General features: G+C 43.9%; 3 protein-coding genes across 4 annotated transcripts in view; all 3 read left to right on the top strand.

Moving 5' to 3' along the window:
* The window catches only part of LOC111950192 (ankyrin repeat and KH domain-containing protein 1-like), a 42,716-nt gene extending 38,770 nt beyond the window's left edge, over positions 1-3,946 (top strand). The window contains 6 exon segments of the mRNA XM_070434297.1: positions 140-1,686; positions 1,936-2,109; positions 2,360-2,602; positions 2,809-2,972; positions 3,114-3,278; positions 3,377-3,946. Of these exon segments, the coding sequence (XP_070290398.1) occupies positions 140-1,686; positions 1,936-2,109; positions 2,360-2,602; positions 2,809-2,972; positions 3,114-3,278; positions 3,377-3,436 (2,353 nt within the window). The 3' untranslated portion in view covers positions 3,437-3,946.
* A 1,025-nt stretch (positions 3,947-4,971) lies between these two features.
* LOC111950037 (eukaryotic translation initiation factor 4E-binding protein 3-like) lies at positions 4,972-9,233 on the top strand. The gene is made up of 3 exons (XM_023967368.2): positions 4,972-5,283; positions 7,772-7,933; positions 8,809-9,233. Exons 1-3 carry the CDS (start codon positions 5,145-5,147, stop codon positions 8,838-8,840), a joined length of 333 nt encoding a protein of 110 aa, XP_023823136.1. The 5' UTR covers positions 4,972-5,144; the 3' UTR covers positions 8,841-9,233.
* Positions 9,234-13,551: 4,318 nt separating this feature from the next.
* On the top strand, positions 13,552-18,686 carry mat2b (methionine adenosyltransferase 2 non-catalytic beta subunit methionine). Of its 2 annotated transcripts, none has more exons than XM_023968657.2 (7): positions 13,552-13,725; positions 15,359-15,553; positions 15,776-15,890; positions 17,008-17,154; positions 17,291-17,484; positions 17,590-17,703; positions 17,904-18,686. In XM_023968657.2, exons 1-7 carry the CDS (start codon positions 13,606-13,608, stop codon positions 18,078-18,080), a joined length of 1,062 nt encoding a protein of 353 aa, XP_023824425.1. In that variant the 5' UTR covers positions 13,552-13,605; the 3' UTR covers positions 18,081-18,686. The 2 variants fall into 2 exon arrangements, with proteins under 2 accessions (XP_023824425.1, XP_023824426.1); XM_023968658.2 differs by lacking the exon at positions 13,552-13,725 and adding an exon at positions 14,324-14,472.
* Positions 18,687-20,958: the final 2,272 nt, after the last annotated feature.

Genomic DNA, 20,958 nt, shown 5'->3' with positions numbered 1-20,958 from the left:
TAAGACCGGCCCACTGATCACCACCAGGTAAGACCGGCCCACTGATCACCACCAGGTANCTGATCACCACCAGGTAAGACCGGCCCACTGATCACCACCAGGTCAGACACTCACCTGCTTCTCTCCCTTTGGTCTTCAGAGGAGGCACAGAGTCGACTCGTCACGCTGTGCAACTGATCAACGCCCTGATCCAGGACCCAGCCAAGGAGCTGGAGGACCTAATCCCCAGAAACCACATCCGCACCCCTGGCACCAGCACCAAGATGGGCTCCACCTACACCACCTCCACAGGGGCCACCAACACTACGGCGGCCGGCTCAAAGGGTCTGGCATCAGTMTTTCCGTCGTCCGCTGTGTCCTTCCAGACCCCCCCGGTCTCTCAGCAGGGAGGGAAGATGGGAAAGAACCTGTCCCCCGGGGTGAGGCCCCCCTTTGTTTCACTGCCCCTGGCGTACGCCAACCCACATCTGGCCCTGCTGGCTGCCCAGACCATGCACCACATCCGACACCCACGTCTGCCCATGGCACAGTTCGGTGGCACCTTTTCTCCATCGCCTAACACCTGGGGCCCGTTCCCGGTGCGGCCCGTCAACCCCGGCAGCACTCACAGCTCTCCCAAGCACAACGGGAGCACTGCCCCCCGGCCCTCGCCTGTCTCTGCTGCCCATCCGGAGTACACAGCTTCTGCCTCTACAGCAGTCCCTGCAGCCACCGCCTCACCCACCAGCACTGCCCCCTCCGGCACCCCAACGCCCTACTCTGCCAGGAAGCAGCTCTTCTCTGGCGAACCAAAGACGACCAGCATGACAGCTGTCACTTCCACAGTGAGCAACGTTCCCGCCACGCAGCTGGCCCCTGCACCCTCCACCATGCCCTCTACGCCGTCCTCCCCTTCCGTGCCCTTCGCCCCGTCTGCACAGCAGCTGCTCGTCTCCAAGCCAGAGCCTGCTGGTGGCACCACGCCTGGTAAAGAGAAGTCCTCTCCAGATGCAGCACCTGTCCAAGGTGGAGCGTCTGAATGTTCCAGCTCCAACGGCCCCATGTACTTCACAGGTCCTCCAACGGCTCCACCATCACTGCCCTCCCAGCAGCCAGACAGCCGACAGCATCAGCTTCCCCTCCCCTTCTCCCCCAGCACAGAGCCCAGCCCCCCGGCCGCCCAGCCTCCCTGCTCCCACCTGCCCTCCTCTCACGCTGCACCAGCAGGGGGCAGCACCGTACCTCACTACGCACAGCCTTCTCCCTCATGCGTGCAGCCCTCGGCTCAGGTCTACCCCATGCCAGCTGGGACATCTCCACAGGAGCACCATTCTATGTTTGTTCCCTCTGGAGCCTCCCAGGAGCAACACCAGAAACAGCAGCAGCAGTATGCCAACCAAGGCATGGCACCCCCTTCCATGGGCATGATGAACGGCTCCCAGATGCACAGCCACGGGGGCAAGACCCAGCAGCTGCCCCCCAACTATGGCCCCACCGCCCTCTTCAACCATTTCAGCAGCATGTTTGACAGCAACCAGGTGGGGAACAATCAGGTGTGGGGAGCATGTCACCTGCCTGCCCGGACCCCTCCGGAGCAGCCCTACATGGGAGGCATGGGACAGATGGAGAACGTGATGCCAGCTCCTGACGGCTCCAAGGCTCCAGGGTATCGCTGTAACTCCCAGAGGATTGTCACCAGTCCCATTGGTAAGCAACAAGGACCATAGACTCCACTACACACACACACGCACACACACACACACACACAGCAGGAAATAACACAACATAACCCATAACACCATGTAACCCAAGAAAATAATTTGGTTCCAGAGAAACAGGAATTCTACAGGTTCCACAAAGCAGCACTAATCACGTTTATATTGACGTACTTGTTCAGTTTTATTAGTGGTTTGTGCCTAAATATTTTAACCAGGTCAGTTGACCTCTTTGTTTCAGGCATGCACCACATGGACCCGTCGGGAAACTCCATCTCTTCGTCTGCTGCTCTGACCAGCTTCGCCACCAGTATCTCTGGCAGTGCAGTGTACCTGCAGGGTCCATCCCCGGTGGGAACCCCCTCCTTTAGCCGCCAGCACTTCTCCCCTCACCCCTGGAGCGCCTCCACCTCCAGTAAGAGCACAGCACGGGGCAGGGGACAGGGGACAGGGCAGTTCATTCATAGATCTACAGTGTTTTTCAACCCCCCCCCTCTTTTTTGGGGGGGACAACAAAGTAGCTTCAATGTCTACTTTTTGGTAAAAGAATGAAATGAAATTAAGCCTAATCAAAGGATTTCATGTAATTTTATCTTAAGTCTTCTTTGATAAATCCAACATTTGGAAAGTTAACAGGCCTTTGCACCCCCCCCCCCGCCCCTCAGGTGAGTCCCCGGTGTCCTCTGTGTCGTCCCCTCTTTGTGCGTCCACGGTGACCACGGCTCTGATTCAGGCTAAGCCCAGCTGCAACAGCCAGCAGGACCGCAAGGTGCCCCCACCCATTGGCACTGAGCGCCTGGCACGCATCCGCCAGACGGGCTCCGTGAACCACGCCATGCTCACAGCCAGCTACACGCCGCCTGTCGGACAGGGGGGCATCTGGTCCTTCGGCGTGGGCAGTGCGTCTGGTGAGTGTTTTGGAGAGAGGTGGATCGGGTTAGTGTACAGTTGTAGAGGAATGGATAGTTGTAGAACTGATCATCTTTAATTGTCAGTGTTTTAAGATGTTTATGATAATGCTTTGAAATGTATTGTTAAATGTTTTGAACATAACGATTAACTCTCACACGATCCAAAATCTCAGTCCTCCCCTGCTCTTACCCTCCACCTTTAGAGGCGATGTCAGGCTGGTCTCAGCCCCTGATGGGCGGTCACGTGATGCACCAGCAGAGTGGCTTCTCCCAGCACCAAGCCATGGAGCGGGACGACACCGGCATCGTGAACCCCTCCAACACCTTCCATCAACCCATGCCCACCAACTTCATGGACTTCCCAAAGGTAGCGGACAGACACTGCTAAATAGTTGATGCAAAGATTTTGTGGTTGGAATGATCCAATGAGAACTATCACAAACATTTTTTAACATATTTAATTTAATTTTTTTACCAGTTCTGTCTTTTTTWAAATTGTCCTTTCTAGGGTTTGCCAATGTCAATGTATGGCGGGACGATCATTCCTCCCCACCCTCCTATGGGAGAGGCCCCTGGGGGCCCCATGTACAACGGGCTCCATAGCGCTGACCCTGCCTGGAATCCCATCATGAACGTGGTCTCCAACTCTGCAGAGACTGCAGAAACCCAGCAGGTAAGCACTCCCAWCAACATCATTCACTTATTTTCACCATTAATCAGTCTTCCTCGGTTGTGGTTTTGTAACTAAGTGATGAAAACGTGTCGTTTCAGGTCTGGCCTGGGACTTGGGCGCCGCACGTTGGAAATGTGCACCTGAATCACGTCAACTAAACACATCTAGCGATTGAAGCATAGGACCATTTAACAAGACTCATACACGTTTAAGAGAACCAGATAATTACATAATATACAAAGATATTAACCTAGGGAGTGTCCAGAAACTGAGAAATTGGATGGTCGGAKACCATTTTGATGTGCCTAACTAAAAAGATGAATTCAGTGTGGGCTGTAACGTGTTTATCACTGTCTATGAACAAACCGATTGCCTGTTAAACAGGATCCATTCTTTGCGTAGTATAGCCATTATTTTGACTTTAAAAGCCCCACATTTAATTGTTCTTGGTCTGCAGGGCTCTACAGGACTGTACGCTTATTTATACTCAGCCCAAGAACTAGGTGATAACATAAAGCGAGAACTCAGACCTTTTTAGTGGTAAATACATGTATAATTGTTTACATACTAAAAAAAAAGGGTTAAAACCAGATTACATGTCGTATAGTGACTCTACTGTATTAATGTGTAATATTTACCTTAATAGTCAATAAAAAGACAAAACTGTACTGTTGTGCCCTCATTCATATTGTATTTACCTCATGACGACATACACCTCATGATTATCTCTGCACACTTTGTTGATATGAAGTGCCCTTGGTCTGTCTATAGAAGTAGGAGACTGCTCCTGTGTGGCATGTGTACTCATGATGATGTAATCGCTCACTCTGACTGAATGTTCTGGCACGGGGTCCTATTTATCATGCACGGAGAAGTTTCCACGAGAGACTGCAATCGGACACTTCATTTTACATTCACTAAGAGTCTACCCAGAGAACACCATAATGTCAAAACATAAAATGACCGACGTTCAACTAGGATTGCTATCTTTTGTTATCTAACTTCAAATTGATTATTGCTTATCAACACTGCCTTGTTTGAATTGCACTTGTAAACAAGTAATGCCGAAGATGTTTACTTTTCCCCCCCAACAAGATTGACTGGGAATTTGATATATTTGAGGAGAGACCAATCACTCAAGCCATAATGGGACAGTAAAGTAATCTAACATTTTTTGGGATGATTTAAGAACAGAGGACTGGAGGCTGGTGGGAGGAGCTATAGGAGGAAGGGCTTATTTTAGTGGCTGGGATGGAATAAATGGAACATACTGTATCAAACATATGGAAACTATATGTTTGATTCTGTCCCATTCATTCCAGCCATTACAATYAGGCCATCCTCCTATAGCTCCTCCCACCAGCCTCCACTGGGAGAAGAACATTGTCATGACATCACAAACATATAGAACGTCAAGTATATTTGGGGGATGGGCTATTGCGTTAGTAGTATTTTGATTGTTTTAAATGCAAACTTTCTGTTATGCTATGTATCTGTCCTCGTTTGCAGGGTATATAAAGATCTACCAGGTCGAATCATGTGACGGTTCATGTCAGTTCATACTGAGTTCGCATATGTGATTGGTGAGCTTTAAAATGAAATGTTGCGCAGGTTGATACAGTAGTGAGGTGATTGTGAAACTCAAACTAAGCCACGCCTTAAATCAGCAGATTTTTCATAAACACCTGCACGTGGCTGCTAGAGCTCACTGCGTAGTGCGTCTCCCAGCGCCGCAGTCCCCTAGTTGTCAAACAAAACTTCAGAGTTGGCGCAGCTTTACCATCTTACAGGCTATAGTAGACATCGATCACAAATAATTTGCAGTGTCTTTTTTTCTTAGAACTGTTCATTCGTCTGCTGTCTACGATGTCTTCTAACGGTACCACCAGTATAGGCCTAAACTGCCCTATTCCCAGTCGCTTTGAGCAGTCAAAAGACTGGTCTCAGCTGCCCGACTCCTACAGTCAGACGCCTGGAGGCACCCTGTTCTCCACGACACCTGGAGGTAAGTTTAGCAAAATAAGGGACTACTTATCGTATTGAAGAACACACTGATACGGCCTCGGGCGTGTAAGCGCTGCGCTAGTTTGGAGAACAGCACATTGCGCACAATTGCATGAAGATATGACKTGGGAGCGTGGTGACGCTTTTGTCCAGTTTTGAATGAACGGTTATGTACTTACATTCCTATTGCATTAAATGCACTTTTACCTGTTCCAATAATTTTAGTTGAATCATCCAATAAACATTTATTGTATMGATCCAGCAATGACATTCAATTATCTCTGTCAAGATGCAGTTGATCCGATTTATCAACGTGTGTGTGAGGAGGACATTGTGTGGCCTTTACAAGGAGTCCAACGTGGAGGGGAGAGAGGCTGAAGGAATGGGGTTGTTTTCACTGGTGGTGTTACATAGCTGGAATTGCTGAGGACGTTACGGCTCAGTTACAAGGAGGCACTACAGGGGTAGAGGAGTTTGTAAAGCCAGGCAACACACCTGAACTGAGATCCAGAGATTCTATTGAACTGTATGACAAAAGAGTGCATAGGTGTGATTGCGTTCAAATTATTTTCCCAGTACAGCATATGAAACATGTCATACCAGTAGATTCTCAGAGGGTGTTTTCACATATAGTCCTCTTTATAGTGAACTCGGGTAAAGAAAAATAATTATAAAAAAATATTTTAATCTGCAAAATAACTTTTGTGTTCACACTGCCCTTGCCTTTGAATGAGGACTATTTTTCCAGTTCATTTCACCTAAACCCAGAGGCCTCTTTGCATTCACATTGCTATGTTTAGAAAGGAACCAAGATATTTTTCSAACATGCACTCTGGGTTTTTATAAAGTGCAGTACAAGCCATTCAATCAATGTGTTATCGGACAGCTAGATATACCAATTTACATTTTGGAAGCTAATAGATTGCATTTAGTTAAAATGAGACATAGTTGTAATCAGACGATACTATTAACATGTACATTTAATTGGTAACAGAATACATAGAAATATAATAAATAATGCTGTAATTGGAAATTGTACACCCAATGTAGGCTACTGCCCCTTTAAGAGCAAGAATAGATTTAGGAATTTATGTTGTGATTCTCACCAAATATATTGTCTTCTCACGCTAATCAAACCCCACAWTCAATAAACGGTTTATGGCGTTCTCTTAGCCTATAAATCACATATTGCTAAAAAATAATCTGAACTAAAAACATAACACATGTTTGAGTTTCTGTGCGTCCTTGACAATCGCTAATCAATATCCAATCAATATTCAATATCCAAAAACTGGTTATTTCGCGAAACCTGCACATCTCTTTTTTTAGTGGCACCAGTGTGCGGATTTATGGCATGGGAAACGGTGTTACAGTAGTCTAGTGTGTGTGGTGCGGGAATAATGACAAGCGAACCTGGGGTGCTTTGCGTTCACATTGTCCTAAAAAAGGGAACCGGACGATGGAATTCAAACGAAGCGTACTCAGACCACCTCTCGAGATGGCTTCGCTTCGGGAGCTCTTTTGAGTGTGCCGAGTTCCTTTTCGAGTGATCACACTGCACAAAAACTTATCACAAAAAATTGTCTGAAAGGGACCAAGTGTGAAAACACCCTGATATAGTTGCTAGTAGTATAGGATCCAGATCAGATCAAGGTGAGTTATTCTATTGAAAAGTACACACCGCCCACTTTTCTATGTAGCCTGCACTAACACACCTTGGATAAATATTGTGCACAAGAATACCTCGTGATCTAGACGGATTGCTGCACATCATGACTCCTGGTCAGTGTTYCCAACAAATTTTCATGGTGAGTTGCTAGAGGCAGGTTGATTTGTTGATAAAAGTTGCTAAATGACGTTGATGTCATTGCGTGATAACGTAAAACTGCGTCATTACGTAGAATACACAATAACGTTAGTCAAATTAACTTGCCATCTCGGCAAAAAATATATGATTTGACATTTGTTCAGGTACAGACTCCCACTCTTTTCTGTACTTCTGGCTGTACATTTTTGATTGAGGCATGTTGATTGATGTAAGTTCTGTTCAAGATCAAACATTCGTGACCAACTATATTCATTGGGTTTGGCTCGTCGAACCCGTACTACTGCTGCTGCAGTCAGCCAACAATGATTTGCAATTTGCTGAAATTGCTGCTGGCTTGCTGCTGACGTCACTCACAATGCACTTTTGCAGCCAGGCACATGTGTTGAGACTGAGTGTGTGACAGAGAAAATCGTTTTTGTGTCATTTAGAGGGAAAATGTGTGCATTTTAGCGTTCGAGTCACTTTTCAAAAGTTGCTAAAAGTTCAAAATAKATTTTTAAAAGTAGCTACATTTGTTGCTAGGTGCTGTTTGAAAAAAAGTTGCCAGGGTAGTCTGAAAACTTGCTAAATCTAGCAACAAAATTGCTAAYTTGGCATCACTGCTCCTGGTACTTCTGTGTTCTTACCCCGAGACAGACACTTCAACCCTTTGTCCTCACAGGAACCAGGATAATCTATGACAGAAAGTTCCTGCTGGAATGTCGGAATTCACCGATSACACGTACCCCTCCGTGCTGTCTCCCCCATATCCCAGGGGTCACGGCGCCGGCCCTGCACCCTCTGGGCAAGTTGAAGGAAATGGACGAGAACAAAGACATCCCAGGTTGGTCTGGTCCYACACTACTGTATATCCTATGAGACCCATTAACCTCTTCCCCTAGCCAGGCCTCTTGGTTACCTGCTCTCCTAAACACCRGACTCCTCTCCCACATGGCTTTGCAGCAGATGTTTTTACTGAGCAACTCAAGAGGGAACACCTTTTTAAGGGCTCCTCAAGGAAATACTTGAGAAACAAGTTCTCTTGTTTTGTTATTAGAAGCTGTGCAAGGACAGTAAATCAAGTCATTGCACTTATTCTGTCTTAGTTCACAGTGTAGGGAAATGGAAAGCAGTTGCTATGTTTGAAAGGCATCATGTTTATATCCCAAGATACAAATATATCCTTGTCATTCAGTCCCTGTTACTTGATTTACTCCATCTTGCATTCACATGATGTTCTGATGTCTCACCTCTATAACTTGCCTAATTATTTAATTAGGCAAGTTATAGAGGTGAGTTTAATTATCTAATTAATTTCTTACCAGTAATTAAAGGGAGGGGATAGGTTGCTTTGTTCGGGTGACGTTGGTGACAAATAAGTAGTTTATTTCCGAGGATAAGGAAGTAGGCTACATAGGCCTATTATCATCAGTGCAGTGTGTATGAGGTGACAAATGCCCAGACTATCACCTGATGTACAAAACAGTTGGTGTGTTTTGTTGACTCTTTTTGTACCAGCACTAGACCAAGTTCCAAGTTAAACCGCTCCTCGAGAAAAGCAAACAAAAACCTGTCTGATATGTCAAGCTGCTGGCCAAGCCATATGCTGCATGTCTTGTGACCAACTCATTTAGTTTGTAGATGCTCAAAGCTTTTTTGGAAGTTCAGGAAAGGATATGTCKTCYACGCTGACCTGTGTTCTCTTTTCTGTCCCTACAGCTGACGATGCCCAGTTTGTGATTGACATCTGAAGCAACTCATCCAGACCCATTCTGTTGGAGAAATTGTATCCTGTTCAGACCACTGGGTGGTCGCTCTACTGGTCACACTCACTTTAGATTCCCTCCTGTCTAATCCTGGAGGATGATTTGGGAAGAGTGGATGCAGTCAGTCTGTTAACTGCTTTTCATCTTGATGTAACCTTTTCTTTTTGTACACTTGGTACTTTCTGTTTTTACAGGATTAATGAATTTATCATTTTGAGTTTTATTAAATGGCAARGAATATTGTCAAGTTGCATTTTTATATGTGGTCTGGGGGTTGGCAGCTGATTACAAGGGTATTCAGAGATTACTTCAATTAATCTCTGGGCTCTTTGAGAGTGTGCTGTTCTGCAAAGAAAATAAATGAAATTAAAAAAGTTATGGTGCTTTGTGTTTTTTAATCATCTGATGGTTTGAAAAGACTTGGCTATAGGCCAAGAAGTGTGGCGTTTGTGGTTTGGTTGAATGAACTCACTTGTAATGTACAGAGCCCTGAAACTTAACTCTGGACCTTGTAGGCAGTGGCACTGGCTTCATTTTTTTTTTTAAATCCTCTAATCAAGAATTGATTTAGACCTGGGACACCAAGTGGGTGTAATTCATTATCAGGTAGAACAGAAAACCAGGAGGCTCCTCTGGAACTCATAGGGTAAGAGTTGAATACCCCTGGTATAGAGCAGGGATGTTCATTTCTGTTCCTGGAGGGCCAAAACACTTCAGTTTTTTATTTATACCTGGTAGTTAATTGCACTCACATGGTGTCCCAGGTCTAAATTAGTCACTTATGAGAAGAAGAGGATGTAAACCAGAAGTGTTTCGACACTCCAGGACTGACATCGAACAGCCCTGCTATAGAGTATACAGTACATTCGAAAAGTATTCAGACCCCTTGACTTTTTCCACATTTTGTTACGTTACAGCCTTATTCTAAAATGTATTAGTTATTTTACCCCCTCAATCTACACACAATACCCCATAATGACAAGGCAAAAAAGGTTCTTGGAAATGTTTGCAAATGTATGAAATAAAARACATTTACATAAGTATTCAGACCCTTTACTCAGTCCTTRGTTGATGCAACTTTGGCAGCGATTACAGCCTCGAGTCTTGGGTATCACGCTACAAGCTTGGCACACCTGTATTTGGGGAGTTTCTCCCATTCTTTTCTGCAGATCCTCTCAAGCTCTGTCAGGTTGGATGGGGAGTGTCACTACATAGCTATTTTCAGGTCTCCAGAGATGTTTGATTGGGTTCAAGTCCGGGTTCTGGCTGGGCCACTCAAGGACATTCAGACTTGTACCGATGCCACTCCTGCATTGTCTTGGCTGTGTGCTTAGGGTTGTTGTCCTGTTTGAAGGTGAACCTTCGCCCCCAGTCTGAGGTCCTGAGCGCTCTGGAGTAGGTTTTCATCAAGGATCTCTCTGTACTTTGTTCTGTATATCTTTCCCTCAATCCTGACTAGTCTCCCAGTCCCTGGCACTGAAAAACATCCCCACAGCATGATGCTGCCACCACCATGCTTCACCGTAGGGATGATGCCAGGTTTCCTCCAGACGTGACGCTTGGCATTCAGGCCAAAGAGTTCGATCTTGTTTCTCATGGTCTGAGTCCTTTAGGTGCCTTTTGGCAAGCTCCAAGCGGGCTGTCATGTGCCTTTTACTGAGTGGCTTCCGTCTGGCCACTCTACCATAAAGGCCTGATTGGTGGAGTACTGCAGAGATGGTTGTCCTTCCGGGAAGGTTCTCCCATCTCCACAGAGGAACGGTTTCTTGGTCACTTCCCTGACCAAGGCCCTTCTCCCTGATTGCTCAGTTTGGCCAGGTGGKCAGCTCTAGGATGAGTATTGGTGGTTCCAAACTTCTTCCATTTAAGAATGGAGGCCACTGTGTTCTTGGGGACCTTCAATGCTGCAGAAATGTTTTGGTACCCTTCCCCAGATCTGTGCCCCGACACAATCCTGTCTCGGAGCTCTAAAGACAATCCCCTCGCCCTCATGGCTTGGTTTTTGCTCTGATATGCACTGTCAACTGTGGGACCTTATATAGACGGGTGTGTGCCTTTCCAAATCATGTCCAATCAATTGAATTTACCACAGGTTTACTCCAATCAAGTTGTAGAATCATCTCAAGGATGATCAATGGAAACAGSATGCACCTGAGCTCAATTTCGAGTCTCATAGCAAAAGGTCTGAATACTTACGTAAATAAGGTATTTTACTTTTTTACTTGTAATAAATTTGTTAAAAAAACAACTGTTTTCACTTTGTCATTATGGGATATTGTGTGTAGATTGATGTGGGAAAAAACAATTGAATACATTTTAGAATAAGGCTGTAACATAACAAAATMAGAAAAAGTCAATGGGTCTGAATACTTTCCGAAAACACGTATGTACAGGGCTATTCAGACCTTATGAGGTCTGGAGCCCGCTGGTTTTCTGTTCTAATTAATTGTACCCACCTGGTGTCCCAGGTCTAAATCAGTCCATGATTATAGGGGAACAATGAAAAAACGCAGCAGAACTGGCTTTGAGGTCCAGAGTTGAGTTTGAGGGCTTTAGTATATTATGGTATAATACTCTATAGATGTATAGAGTATTAGTGACCCAATTCATTACTCACGTTTTCATATGCATACTCCTGCAATAATGGTTAATATGATGCATGTATGTATTATTGTATTATATATTCTGAGAATTCCAGCTTCACCAGGTTCCAAAGATGTAGGACTTGGATTTTCTGTTGAACTGTGAATAATTGTTCAAAACAAATTATATTGGTCGTGTACACATATTTAGCATGTTATCGCGGGTGTAGCGAAATGCTTATGTTCCTAGCTGTTTAAGTATCCTACTAATACTTGAAGTACACACAACACTCATAATTCATTTCCTATAATATAATTCACCCATTTATTATGGTGCATTCAAGACAACCGGTAACTCTGGGGGGAAAAAACAAAGTCAAATCATGACGTCAGTGATCTTTAGGTAGGAAAGTTTGAAATCTAGAAAGATGCCAAGTTTCCGACTTGGAATTCCGAGCTGGATGACAAAAACGATTTTTCCCAGTCTGAGATTTTTGTTAACGCGAGATCCCAGTTTACTTGAACGCACTGAAGTCGGAGATTCCCGAGTTACCAGTTGTTTTGAACTCAGCATTACACTCTAAGAAACAACATCCAACATGTACTGGTAGGTTCACTGGGTTTCTGCTGACCATGAGGGGTARAGCCTCTGGATTGTTGTAAAATCCTGTCACTCACTCTTCGCCTTGACCTACCACAGGGAGGAGGTAGTGTTGGCCTATTCATTACAGGAGGAGGCATGAGGGTGAGTGAGTGGGATTGCTGCCATACTAACAAACTCACTCTTGTCCAGTTCTAAGAAATTAGGCATGCAGAGTACACCAAAATACCAAAACTTCAGGGCATTGCTTATCCCCGTTAGTTATTTTCCTCTGAAATGTAAGTCTAATTCTGCAATGCACATGGCTGATGTGAAATTTACTTCAACTCTCAAGCAACTTCAGACCATGTTTTAAGTCGCTGACAACATTGAAACAACGCGATGTCCCTTCACAACTACTATTAACCTTTTGGCCAATGAATTGGTCATCTGTAACTAAATTCCTGACTGGTTTCTATCTTGACCTTTTCACTACCCTTCAATTACATAGTTTAGAAATGTGTTTTTGATTGTTACTCTTTTTCAGAGGTGGTCAATCTATTTATTTCTGTCCGATATTATTTAGTATTTCTTGACCTGATATGATACCTTCAATCAGGTTTCTATGGAATATTTTTGTTTTAATGACGTACTGTGTAAAAGCCAGAAGCGTGAGCTACACCATCCAGGAGGAAAGGGGTATTGACATTTGGGGGTCATGGGAAGGAACACCTGTTACTTTATCTGTCACCCTTCACACGTTTCTCCACCCCAACCTTGAGCARAAATATTGCCCATGCATTGCTGTTATTGCAAAAAAACTGATTAAAGTTTGGTCTTTGAAGTGACCGTTCCAAATGTGCACGTGCAGACTCAAATGTGTCAGGATGTCACTCRCAGGAATGTGTGGCAGGACACTGTCATGTCTAGATGGGATACAGCTTTTGTTAACTTGACGTCAAAAGTAAATGTTTTGCATTCTAGCTAATCCTAAACCTTTTCTAACCTTAACCTAACTCTCATAACCTGCTACTTTAATTCTCCTAACCTACTGTGTAATTTCTCCTAAACCTGGTATGAAAAGTCKATTTTGACAAAAGCTGTATCCCTTATAGACGAAACCACAGGACACGCCCAGCCCTCTCACTACTGGGTTGACTGTCCTAAATATATATATTTTKTTTTTATTGAACCTTTATTTAACTTTATTTTAATATGACGCTCATGCTCAAAGATATAGCAAACCAGAAAGCCCACGTAGCCCAGCCCATATCACATCGGAATATGGCAACTTGCTAAAGTAACCGAGAATCATACATTACCTTATACCATGGGGCCAGAACAGTTTGTTATAAGGTTGGTAGGTAGCTAATGACAAAAATGGAATGAAATAATTTCTAGTAGCTAGGCTTCATTAGAAGTGGCTATGGGAATATCTGCATTAGCTAAAAACACATGTACATATTCAAATAATTTATGCAACCGATGATGCTTTATTAGACCTGCTGGATATGTGAGATAGAACTGCCATCTATTGGTAGGTATGGGTAACTATGGGTACACCACAAAACTTCCCCTTTAAGAATTGATGTTGCCGGAAAAAATAATCTGTCTTTTTTTCCCCTATAAATTAGTGGTGGTGCTTGATCGAGTTGTATGGTTGTATTTGTGGGAAACGATGCCGGGATATGAATACGGAGATTACGAGGTAAATGTACAGGGTTTACGTGAAGATCGATATTTTTGTAAGGGGTAACGATTTAACGTTAGCATTTTCCACTGCTATAAAGGTAGCTAGCTAGCTAACGTTAGCTCGCTCAACAATTTTAGCCACGGGAGCTATGTATGTGTGTGAATGCACCTGCTAGCTTGCTATCCCAGCTAGTTGGGGGTTGTATCCATTGGGCCAGTTGCTGAATTTAGCATACATGTTTAGTGTTTGTAAGGAGATATACCAACGTGATTTGCTAATACTGCACAATTTAAACACTTGTCCCCCAACCCCCCTGATAATTTACATGTTTAAAAATATGTTACTATTAAATTGTGCCTTCATGTATTATAGTTGTGCTAAAATGTCAACTCCATTCTACCGAGACATTTACTTATGTTCGTTTTCTTAGCTTTTATTAGTTCTTATTGTTGTTGCATTGTCGAGAAGGAACCTGCAAGTAAGCATTTCGTTGGACAGTGTATCCTCTACATACGCACTAATACATTTTGAAACTGTAACCAGTTGGACTAGCTAACAAGAACCTTCGCTGTTGTATCGCTACATCCGCGCAGCCTCTCGCGAGACAGGAAACAGCTGATCTGGGAAGATGCGCAGCGGAAATTATATAAACATTGGCGTTTATAGAATGAGCATAGTAGATATTACATTGATATTTCTGTAGAAATGAACGAAAAGGAACTTAAGATACATTTCACCCCAGGGCACGTGGAGGTGGTGCAGGTAAAAGTAGGAGAGAGGGGGGAGAATCGGGGGCATTTTTACTGTTGAGAGAATTGCTACGTTAGCTAATAACCTTACATCACTGTATTACAATGAATTCATCTAGCTAATCCCGTTGCTAACTAGTGATGGTCGAAGTTGTCTAGCTAGCCAGTAGAGTTCAAATAAATTATTAAGAAATGATCGAGGCGAAGACTAGTAATGTCTCGAATCGTGTCTAATCGGTTTAGGCTCATTGGGCACCCATTTTGGCACCGTAGTGTGACAGGTACTGGGGTGTATTCATTACGCCTAGTCTGTTGCAAAACGTTTCGAAACAAACCTTATACTACAAACGCTCTTCAACGTAAGAGCTGTTGGGTTTAAACGGAAGTTGTAGATCATTTTTATTTTGTGGTTTTCACGCGTTGCCATTCCAATCMGAATAGTCTGCGAAGTGTTTGGTACAAGTTGCACATCTATAAATMATCGATTAATTCGTGCTCTAAAGTGGAGTGAAGTCCGCAGCGTACCTTCCCAACTTCTTCCAGACGCTTTAAAAAATAAAAAAAATGAAGACAGACGACTGAACTACAGCATCCGTTTAAGAACAAAACGGAACTCCATAGCATTTGGTGTAAACAGTTCCTGTTGCAGACAATGTTTTGCAACAGAATCAGCATAATGAATACACCCGGTTGCCACTTATCAGTACACAGTTCAAAATGGAAATGAAAGATCGTTTTACAACATTAGGCTGTAAATGATTAAATTAATTTCAAAAMGTTTAGCTTCGTATAACTACAAGTTCATATTTAGAGCGGATGACATCAGTTTTTATATTGCCAGGAGTCATAACAAATCAATGTATAACTTAAGTTGTATTTTTCCTGTGTCTCTTCTTTAGGAGAATGTGGACATCCCCTATAGGCGTGTGCTAGTGACAGGGGCCACAGGGCTGCTTGGGCGCGCGGTTTATAAAGAGTTCCAGAATAATGCCTGGCACGCCTTGGGATGTGGGTATAGGCGGGCTCAGCCCCGCTTCCTACGATGCAACCTAACGGACGAGGACGCTGTGCGAGCGGTCATTCAAGACTTCCAGGTGAGGATCGAAGTCTGGAATATAACCGGTGTCTTTTGTCATTCTGTGTAGGCTGCAGAAGTTTTGGAAATACTGTATTCCTTGTGGGTATCATTGTCATCAGAAATTTAGATGATAAGCTAAACAGCCTAAAATGGGATAAATGGCTTAGATAGCATTGTACATACATATTCCTTACTTTATTAACCTTGTGTTGAATGTATTCTGTGTCATCTACCCAAGCCCCATGTGATCGTGCACTGTGCTGCGGAGAGAAGGCCAGATGTGGTAGAGCATCACACAGAGGCAGCCCTGAACCTGAATGTCCATGCATCTGGGACTTTAGCTAAAGAGGCAGGTGGGTCTGCTTTGTTATCAGAATCAAACACACTCAGAATTCATGATGCACAATTTCAGGTGTTGAATGTATACAGTTTGTCATATATACTGAACAAAAATATAAACGCAACAATTTCAAAGATTTTACTGAGTCACAGTTCATAGAAGGAAATCAGTTAATTGAAATACATTCATTAGGGCATAATCTATGGATTTCACATGACTGGGCAAGGGACTGCCATGGGTGGGCCTGGGACAGCATAGGCCAACCCACTGGGGAGCCAGGCCCAACCAATCAGAATTAGTTTTTCCCCACAAAAGGGCTTTATTACAGACAGAAATACTCCTCAGCAGCACCCCCCCCCCCCRCCACAGACAATCCCGCAGGTGAAGAAGCCGAATGTGGAGGTCCTGGGCTGGCGTGGTTACACATGGTCTGCAGTTGAGGCCAGTTGGACATACCGCTAAATTCTCTAAAACTACGTTGGAGGTGGCTTATGGTAGAGAAATGAACATACAATTCTCTGGCAACTGCTCTGTTGGATATTCCTGCAATCCGCATTCCATTTGCACCCTCCCTCAAAACTTGAGACATATGTGGCGTTGTTGTGTGACAAAACTGAACATTTTAGGATGGCCTTTTATTGTCCCCAGAACAAGGTGCACCTGTAATGATTATGCTGTTTAATCAGCTTCTTGATATGCCACACCTGTCAGGGGGATGGATTACGTTGGTAAAGGAGACACGCTCACTAACAGGGATGTTAATGCATTTCTGCATAAAATCTGAGAGAAATAAGCTTTTTGTGCATCTGGAAAATTCCGGGGATCTTTTATTTCAACTCATGAAAGATGGGACCAACACTTTACATGTTGCGTTTTATTTTTGTTCAATATAATAACTTCAAAACTGTGCAGAAATATTTAACATCTCTCTGGATAATGCGCTATATTAAATAAACAAATTCACAAAATGTTCAAAAATGTAAATTGGCTAATTTTTACTGTACTAGTGTGCCATCGAGAGGTTGTTGGAAATATAATATGACTATTAACAAGTTTCTAAAAAGCAWGTAGGCCTATGGTTTCTACAGTTCACTGAACATATTTTCCTGTTTGCTTTGTGATATCTGAAGCTGGGATCTTCCTCATCTACATCAGCACTGACTACGTGTTTGATGGTCGGAACCCTCCCTACGGAGAGAACGACGCTCCTAATCCTTTAAATGTGTACGGCAAGTCCAAGCTAGAGGGGGAGAGGGAGGTCCTGAGACACAGCCCTGGTGCGTCAACACTCTACTCATTCCTTTACTATCGGTGTGGTTGTCATTGTGTTTGTTTTTTTTGTACTCTATAGTCCTCCTTGGCTCCCTGATCCCCCAAATGTTAATCTGTCATTCCAATTCCTCCCCTGTGCAGGTGCGGCTGTGCTGCGAGTGCCCATACTGTACGGAGAGGTAGAGCGGGTGGATGAGAGCGCTGTGACGGTGCTGTGGGACAAGGTTCAGGAGGGGGCAGAGAGCTGCAGTGTGGAGCACTGTCAGCAGCGCTTCCCCACCTACGTCAACGATGTGGCTCGAGTCTGCAGACAGATGGCTGAGCGGAGGCTCCAGGTGAGCTCAAACTGACTCGTTGATTGAACAGCCCTAAGGCAATGTCTATGGTCTGGTCCCTTTATTATATTAATTGTATCTTCTGCATGTGTTTGTGCTTTCCAGGACCCATCAATACAAGGGATCTTCCATTACTCTGGAAAGGAACAGATGACCAAATACGAGATGGCCTGTGCGATTGCAGATGCTTTCAACCTGCCCAGCAGTCATTTGATACCGGTATGATAGCCTGTGTGCATTTCCTTTTTCTGTTACTCATGAATAAACGTGTATTTATTGATCGGTCTCATCTCATGCTGTTTCTCCCACACAAATGCATTTAAAGATAATTCTCCATCTAAACATTTATTTCCTGATGCAGTCCTTACGAGCTGTTTATCCCCCCCTCCCCCACCGCCTCTGACCCTCTTCTACCCCAGATGACAGAGCAGCCTGCCGGTACGGGGGCTCAGAGACCTCAGAATGCCCAGCTGGAGTGTTCCCGTCTTGAGCTGCTGGGCCTCGGCGTGGAGCCCATCCCCTTTAAGACGGCAGTGAGGGATAGCCTCTGGCCCTTCCTGTACGACAAGCGCTGGAGGCAGACTGTCTTCCATTGATCGCTGTCAGGAGGCCAAACGCACTGGATCAAGAGCAACCCTTTACCTACTTCAAGCTTTGACTTCTGCCTGCTCCTTAATTGAGAATGTATTTCATTGTGTATTAGGAAGTAACTGATTCAAAGAATTCATTGATTCCTGCTGGAATGCACATTGCCTGTGTACCAAACGCATGTAGTGATTTGACCATTTTGAGAATTTTGTTTAAATGTGTAGCTAAATGATTTTAATTCAACGTTCCATTATCTGCTGGATCAATTAATTTAGGTCATTTATGTGAAGCCACTGTAGAAAACTTGAAATGTCAAATTTTCCATACCAATTAATGGCATTGTTAAATATATGTAGTCTAAAGATGTTACCAAAAACAGAATTTACTTTTTTATTTTTGAAATGCATTTTGTCAATGGGTTACTTAAGTATGCCTACATTTTACTGATATGAGAAACATGCGTGTTTCTTCACACAAACCCAGGCTGGGTTTTATTCAGTTGGTGGAGACCTTTTTTTTCTTAGTCTGTATCAAGCACTGTATTTGTAATTCAAGCACAATATACAATTATACTGAAAGACACAGCAAAAAATAAAGAAATCGGTATCTTGTGACGTTTAGTCCTGCTCAGTTTGTGATTCTACCTCCTCAAAACAGTGTGGAAGATGCTCCCACTGATCCTAAACCTCTTGTGAAATGTGAAGTTGCCTATCGTAAGACTAAATCAAAATCTTTATCAGAGAATAGCAAGTGAAGGTTGTTTGAGAAATTGAGGACATTCCTGTGAATTTGAGTTGCACAAAATGATATTCTGTAATTGTCATTTCTCTCATTAAAGCATTAAATGGTTTTATGATCTTAGATTTATTTTGGGGATTTTATGGAGGTGAAATGTGCTTCTAACTCAAATTAAGAAATCCTGAGATTTCCTGGGGTAACAATGTAAGAAATGTCATTAACCATCATTAACCAAACACATAATCGTTCAGGAAACAGACCTCCAAGACTGAAACTTTTTTTTTTTTCCCATAATCAACTGCTTGTTCAATGGCTCTTTAAACAAGGGGAGTCAGATGATAGGCCAATGCTGCTTTCAAAACACATGGAAATCTCAGACTTCTGACTTTAGTGTGTTCAGACTGCACTTGTGAAGGTGGTAAATTACCTTTTAATGGCGTCAGACCGAGGCTCTGCATCTGTCCTCGTGCTCCTAGACCTTAGTGCTGACTTTGATACCATCGATCACCACATTCTTTTGGAGAGATTGGAAACCCAAATTGGTCTACACGGACAAGTTCTGGCCTGGTTTAGATCTTATCTGTCGGAAAGATATCAGTTTGTCTCTGAATGGGTTGTCCTCTGACAAATCAACTGTACATTTCAGTGTTCCTCAAGGTTCTGTTTTAGGACCACTATTGTTTTCACTATAAATTTTACCTCTTGGGGATGTCATTCGAAAACATAATGTTAATTTTCACTGCTATGCGGATGACACACAGCTGTACATTTCAATGAAACATGATGAAGCCCCAAAATTGCCCTCGCTAGAAGCTGTGTTTCAGACATAAGGAAGTGGATGGCTGCAAACTTTCTACTTTTAAACTCGGACAAAACAGAGATGCTTGTTTTTGGTCCCAAGAAACAAAGAGATCTTCTATTGAATCTGACAATTAATCTTGATGGTTGTAAAGTTGTCTCAAATAAAACTGTGAAGGACCTCGGCGTTACTCTGGACCCTGATCTCTCTRTTGACGAACATATCAAGACTGTTTCAAGGACAGCTTTTTTCCATCTACGTAACATTGCAAAAATCAGAAACTTTCTGTCCAAAAATGATGCAGAAAAATGTATCCATGCTTTTGTTACTTCRAGGTTAGACTACTGCAATGCTCTACTTTCCGGCTACCCGGATAAAGTACTAAATAAACTTCAGTTAGTGCTAAATACGGCTGCTAGAATCCTGACTAGAACCAAAAAATTGGACCATAATACTCCAGTGCTAGCCTCCCTACACTGGCTTCCTGTTAAGGCAAGGGCAGATTTCAAGGTTTTACTGCTAACCTACAAAGCATTACATGGGCTTGCTCCTACCTATCTTTCTGATTTGGTCCTGCCGTACATACCTACACGTACACTACGGTCACAAGACGCAGGCCTCCTAATTGTCCCTAGAATTTCTAAGCAAACAGCTGGAGGCAGGGCTTTCTCCTACAGAGCTACATTTTTATGGAATGGTCTGCCTACCCATGTGAGAGACGCAGACTCGGTCTCAACTTTTAAGTCTTTACTGAAGACTCATCTCTTCAGTGGGTCATATGATTGAGTGTAGTCTGGCCCAGGAGTTTGGAAGGTGAACGGAAAGGGCTCTGAGCAACGAACCGCCCTTGCTGTCTCTTGCCTGGCCGTTGCCTCTTCTCCACTGGGATTCTCTGCCTCTAACCTATTACAGGGCTGAGTCACTGGGCTTACTGTGCTCCTTTCATGCCGTCCTAGGAGGGGTGCGTCACTTGAGTGGGTTGAGTCACTGACGTGATCTTCCTGTTGGGTTGGCGCCCCCCTTGGGTTGTGCCGTGGCGGAGATCTTTGTGGGCTATACTCTGCTTGTCTCAGGATGGCAAGTTGGTAGTTGAAGATATCGCCTCTAGTGGTGGGGTGGGGGCTGTAGTTTGGAAAGGTTGGGTGGTGTTATATCCTTCCTGTTTGGCCTGTCCGGGGGTTATCATCGATAGTGTCTCCTGACCCTCCTGTCTCAGCCTCCAGTATTTATGCTACAGTAGTTTATGTGTCGGGGGGCTAGGGCCAGATTGTTATATCTGGAGTACTTCTCCTGTCTTATCCGGTGTCCTGTGTGAATTTAAGTATGCTCTCTCTAATTCTCTCTTTCTC

This window comes from Salvelinus sp. IW2-2015, linkage group LG23, assembly GCF_002910315.2.
Source record: "Salvelinus sp. IW2-2015 linkage group LG23, ASM291031v2, whole genome shotgun sequence".
NCBI classification, from domain to species: Eukaryota; Metazoa; Chordata; class Actinopteri; order Salmoniformes; family Salmonidae; genus Salvelinus; species Salvelinus sp. IW2-2015.
This window is presented reverse-complemented; position numbering and strand designations above follow the sequence as displayed.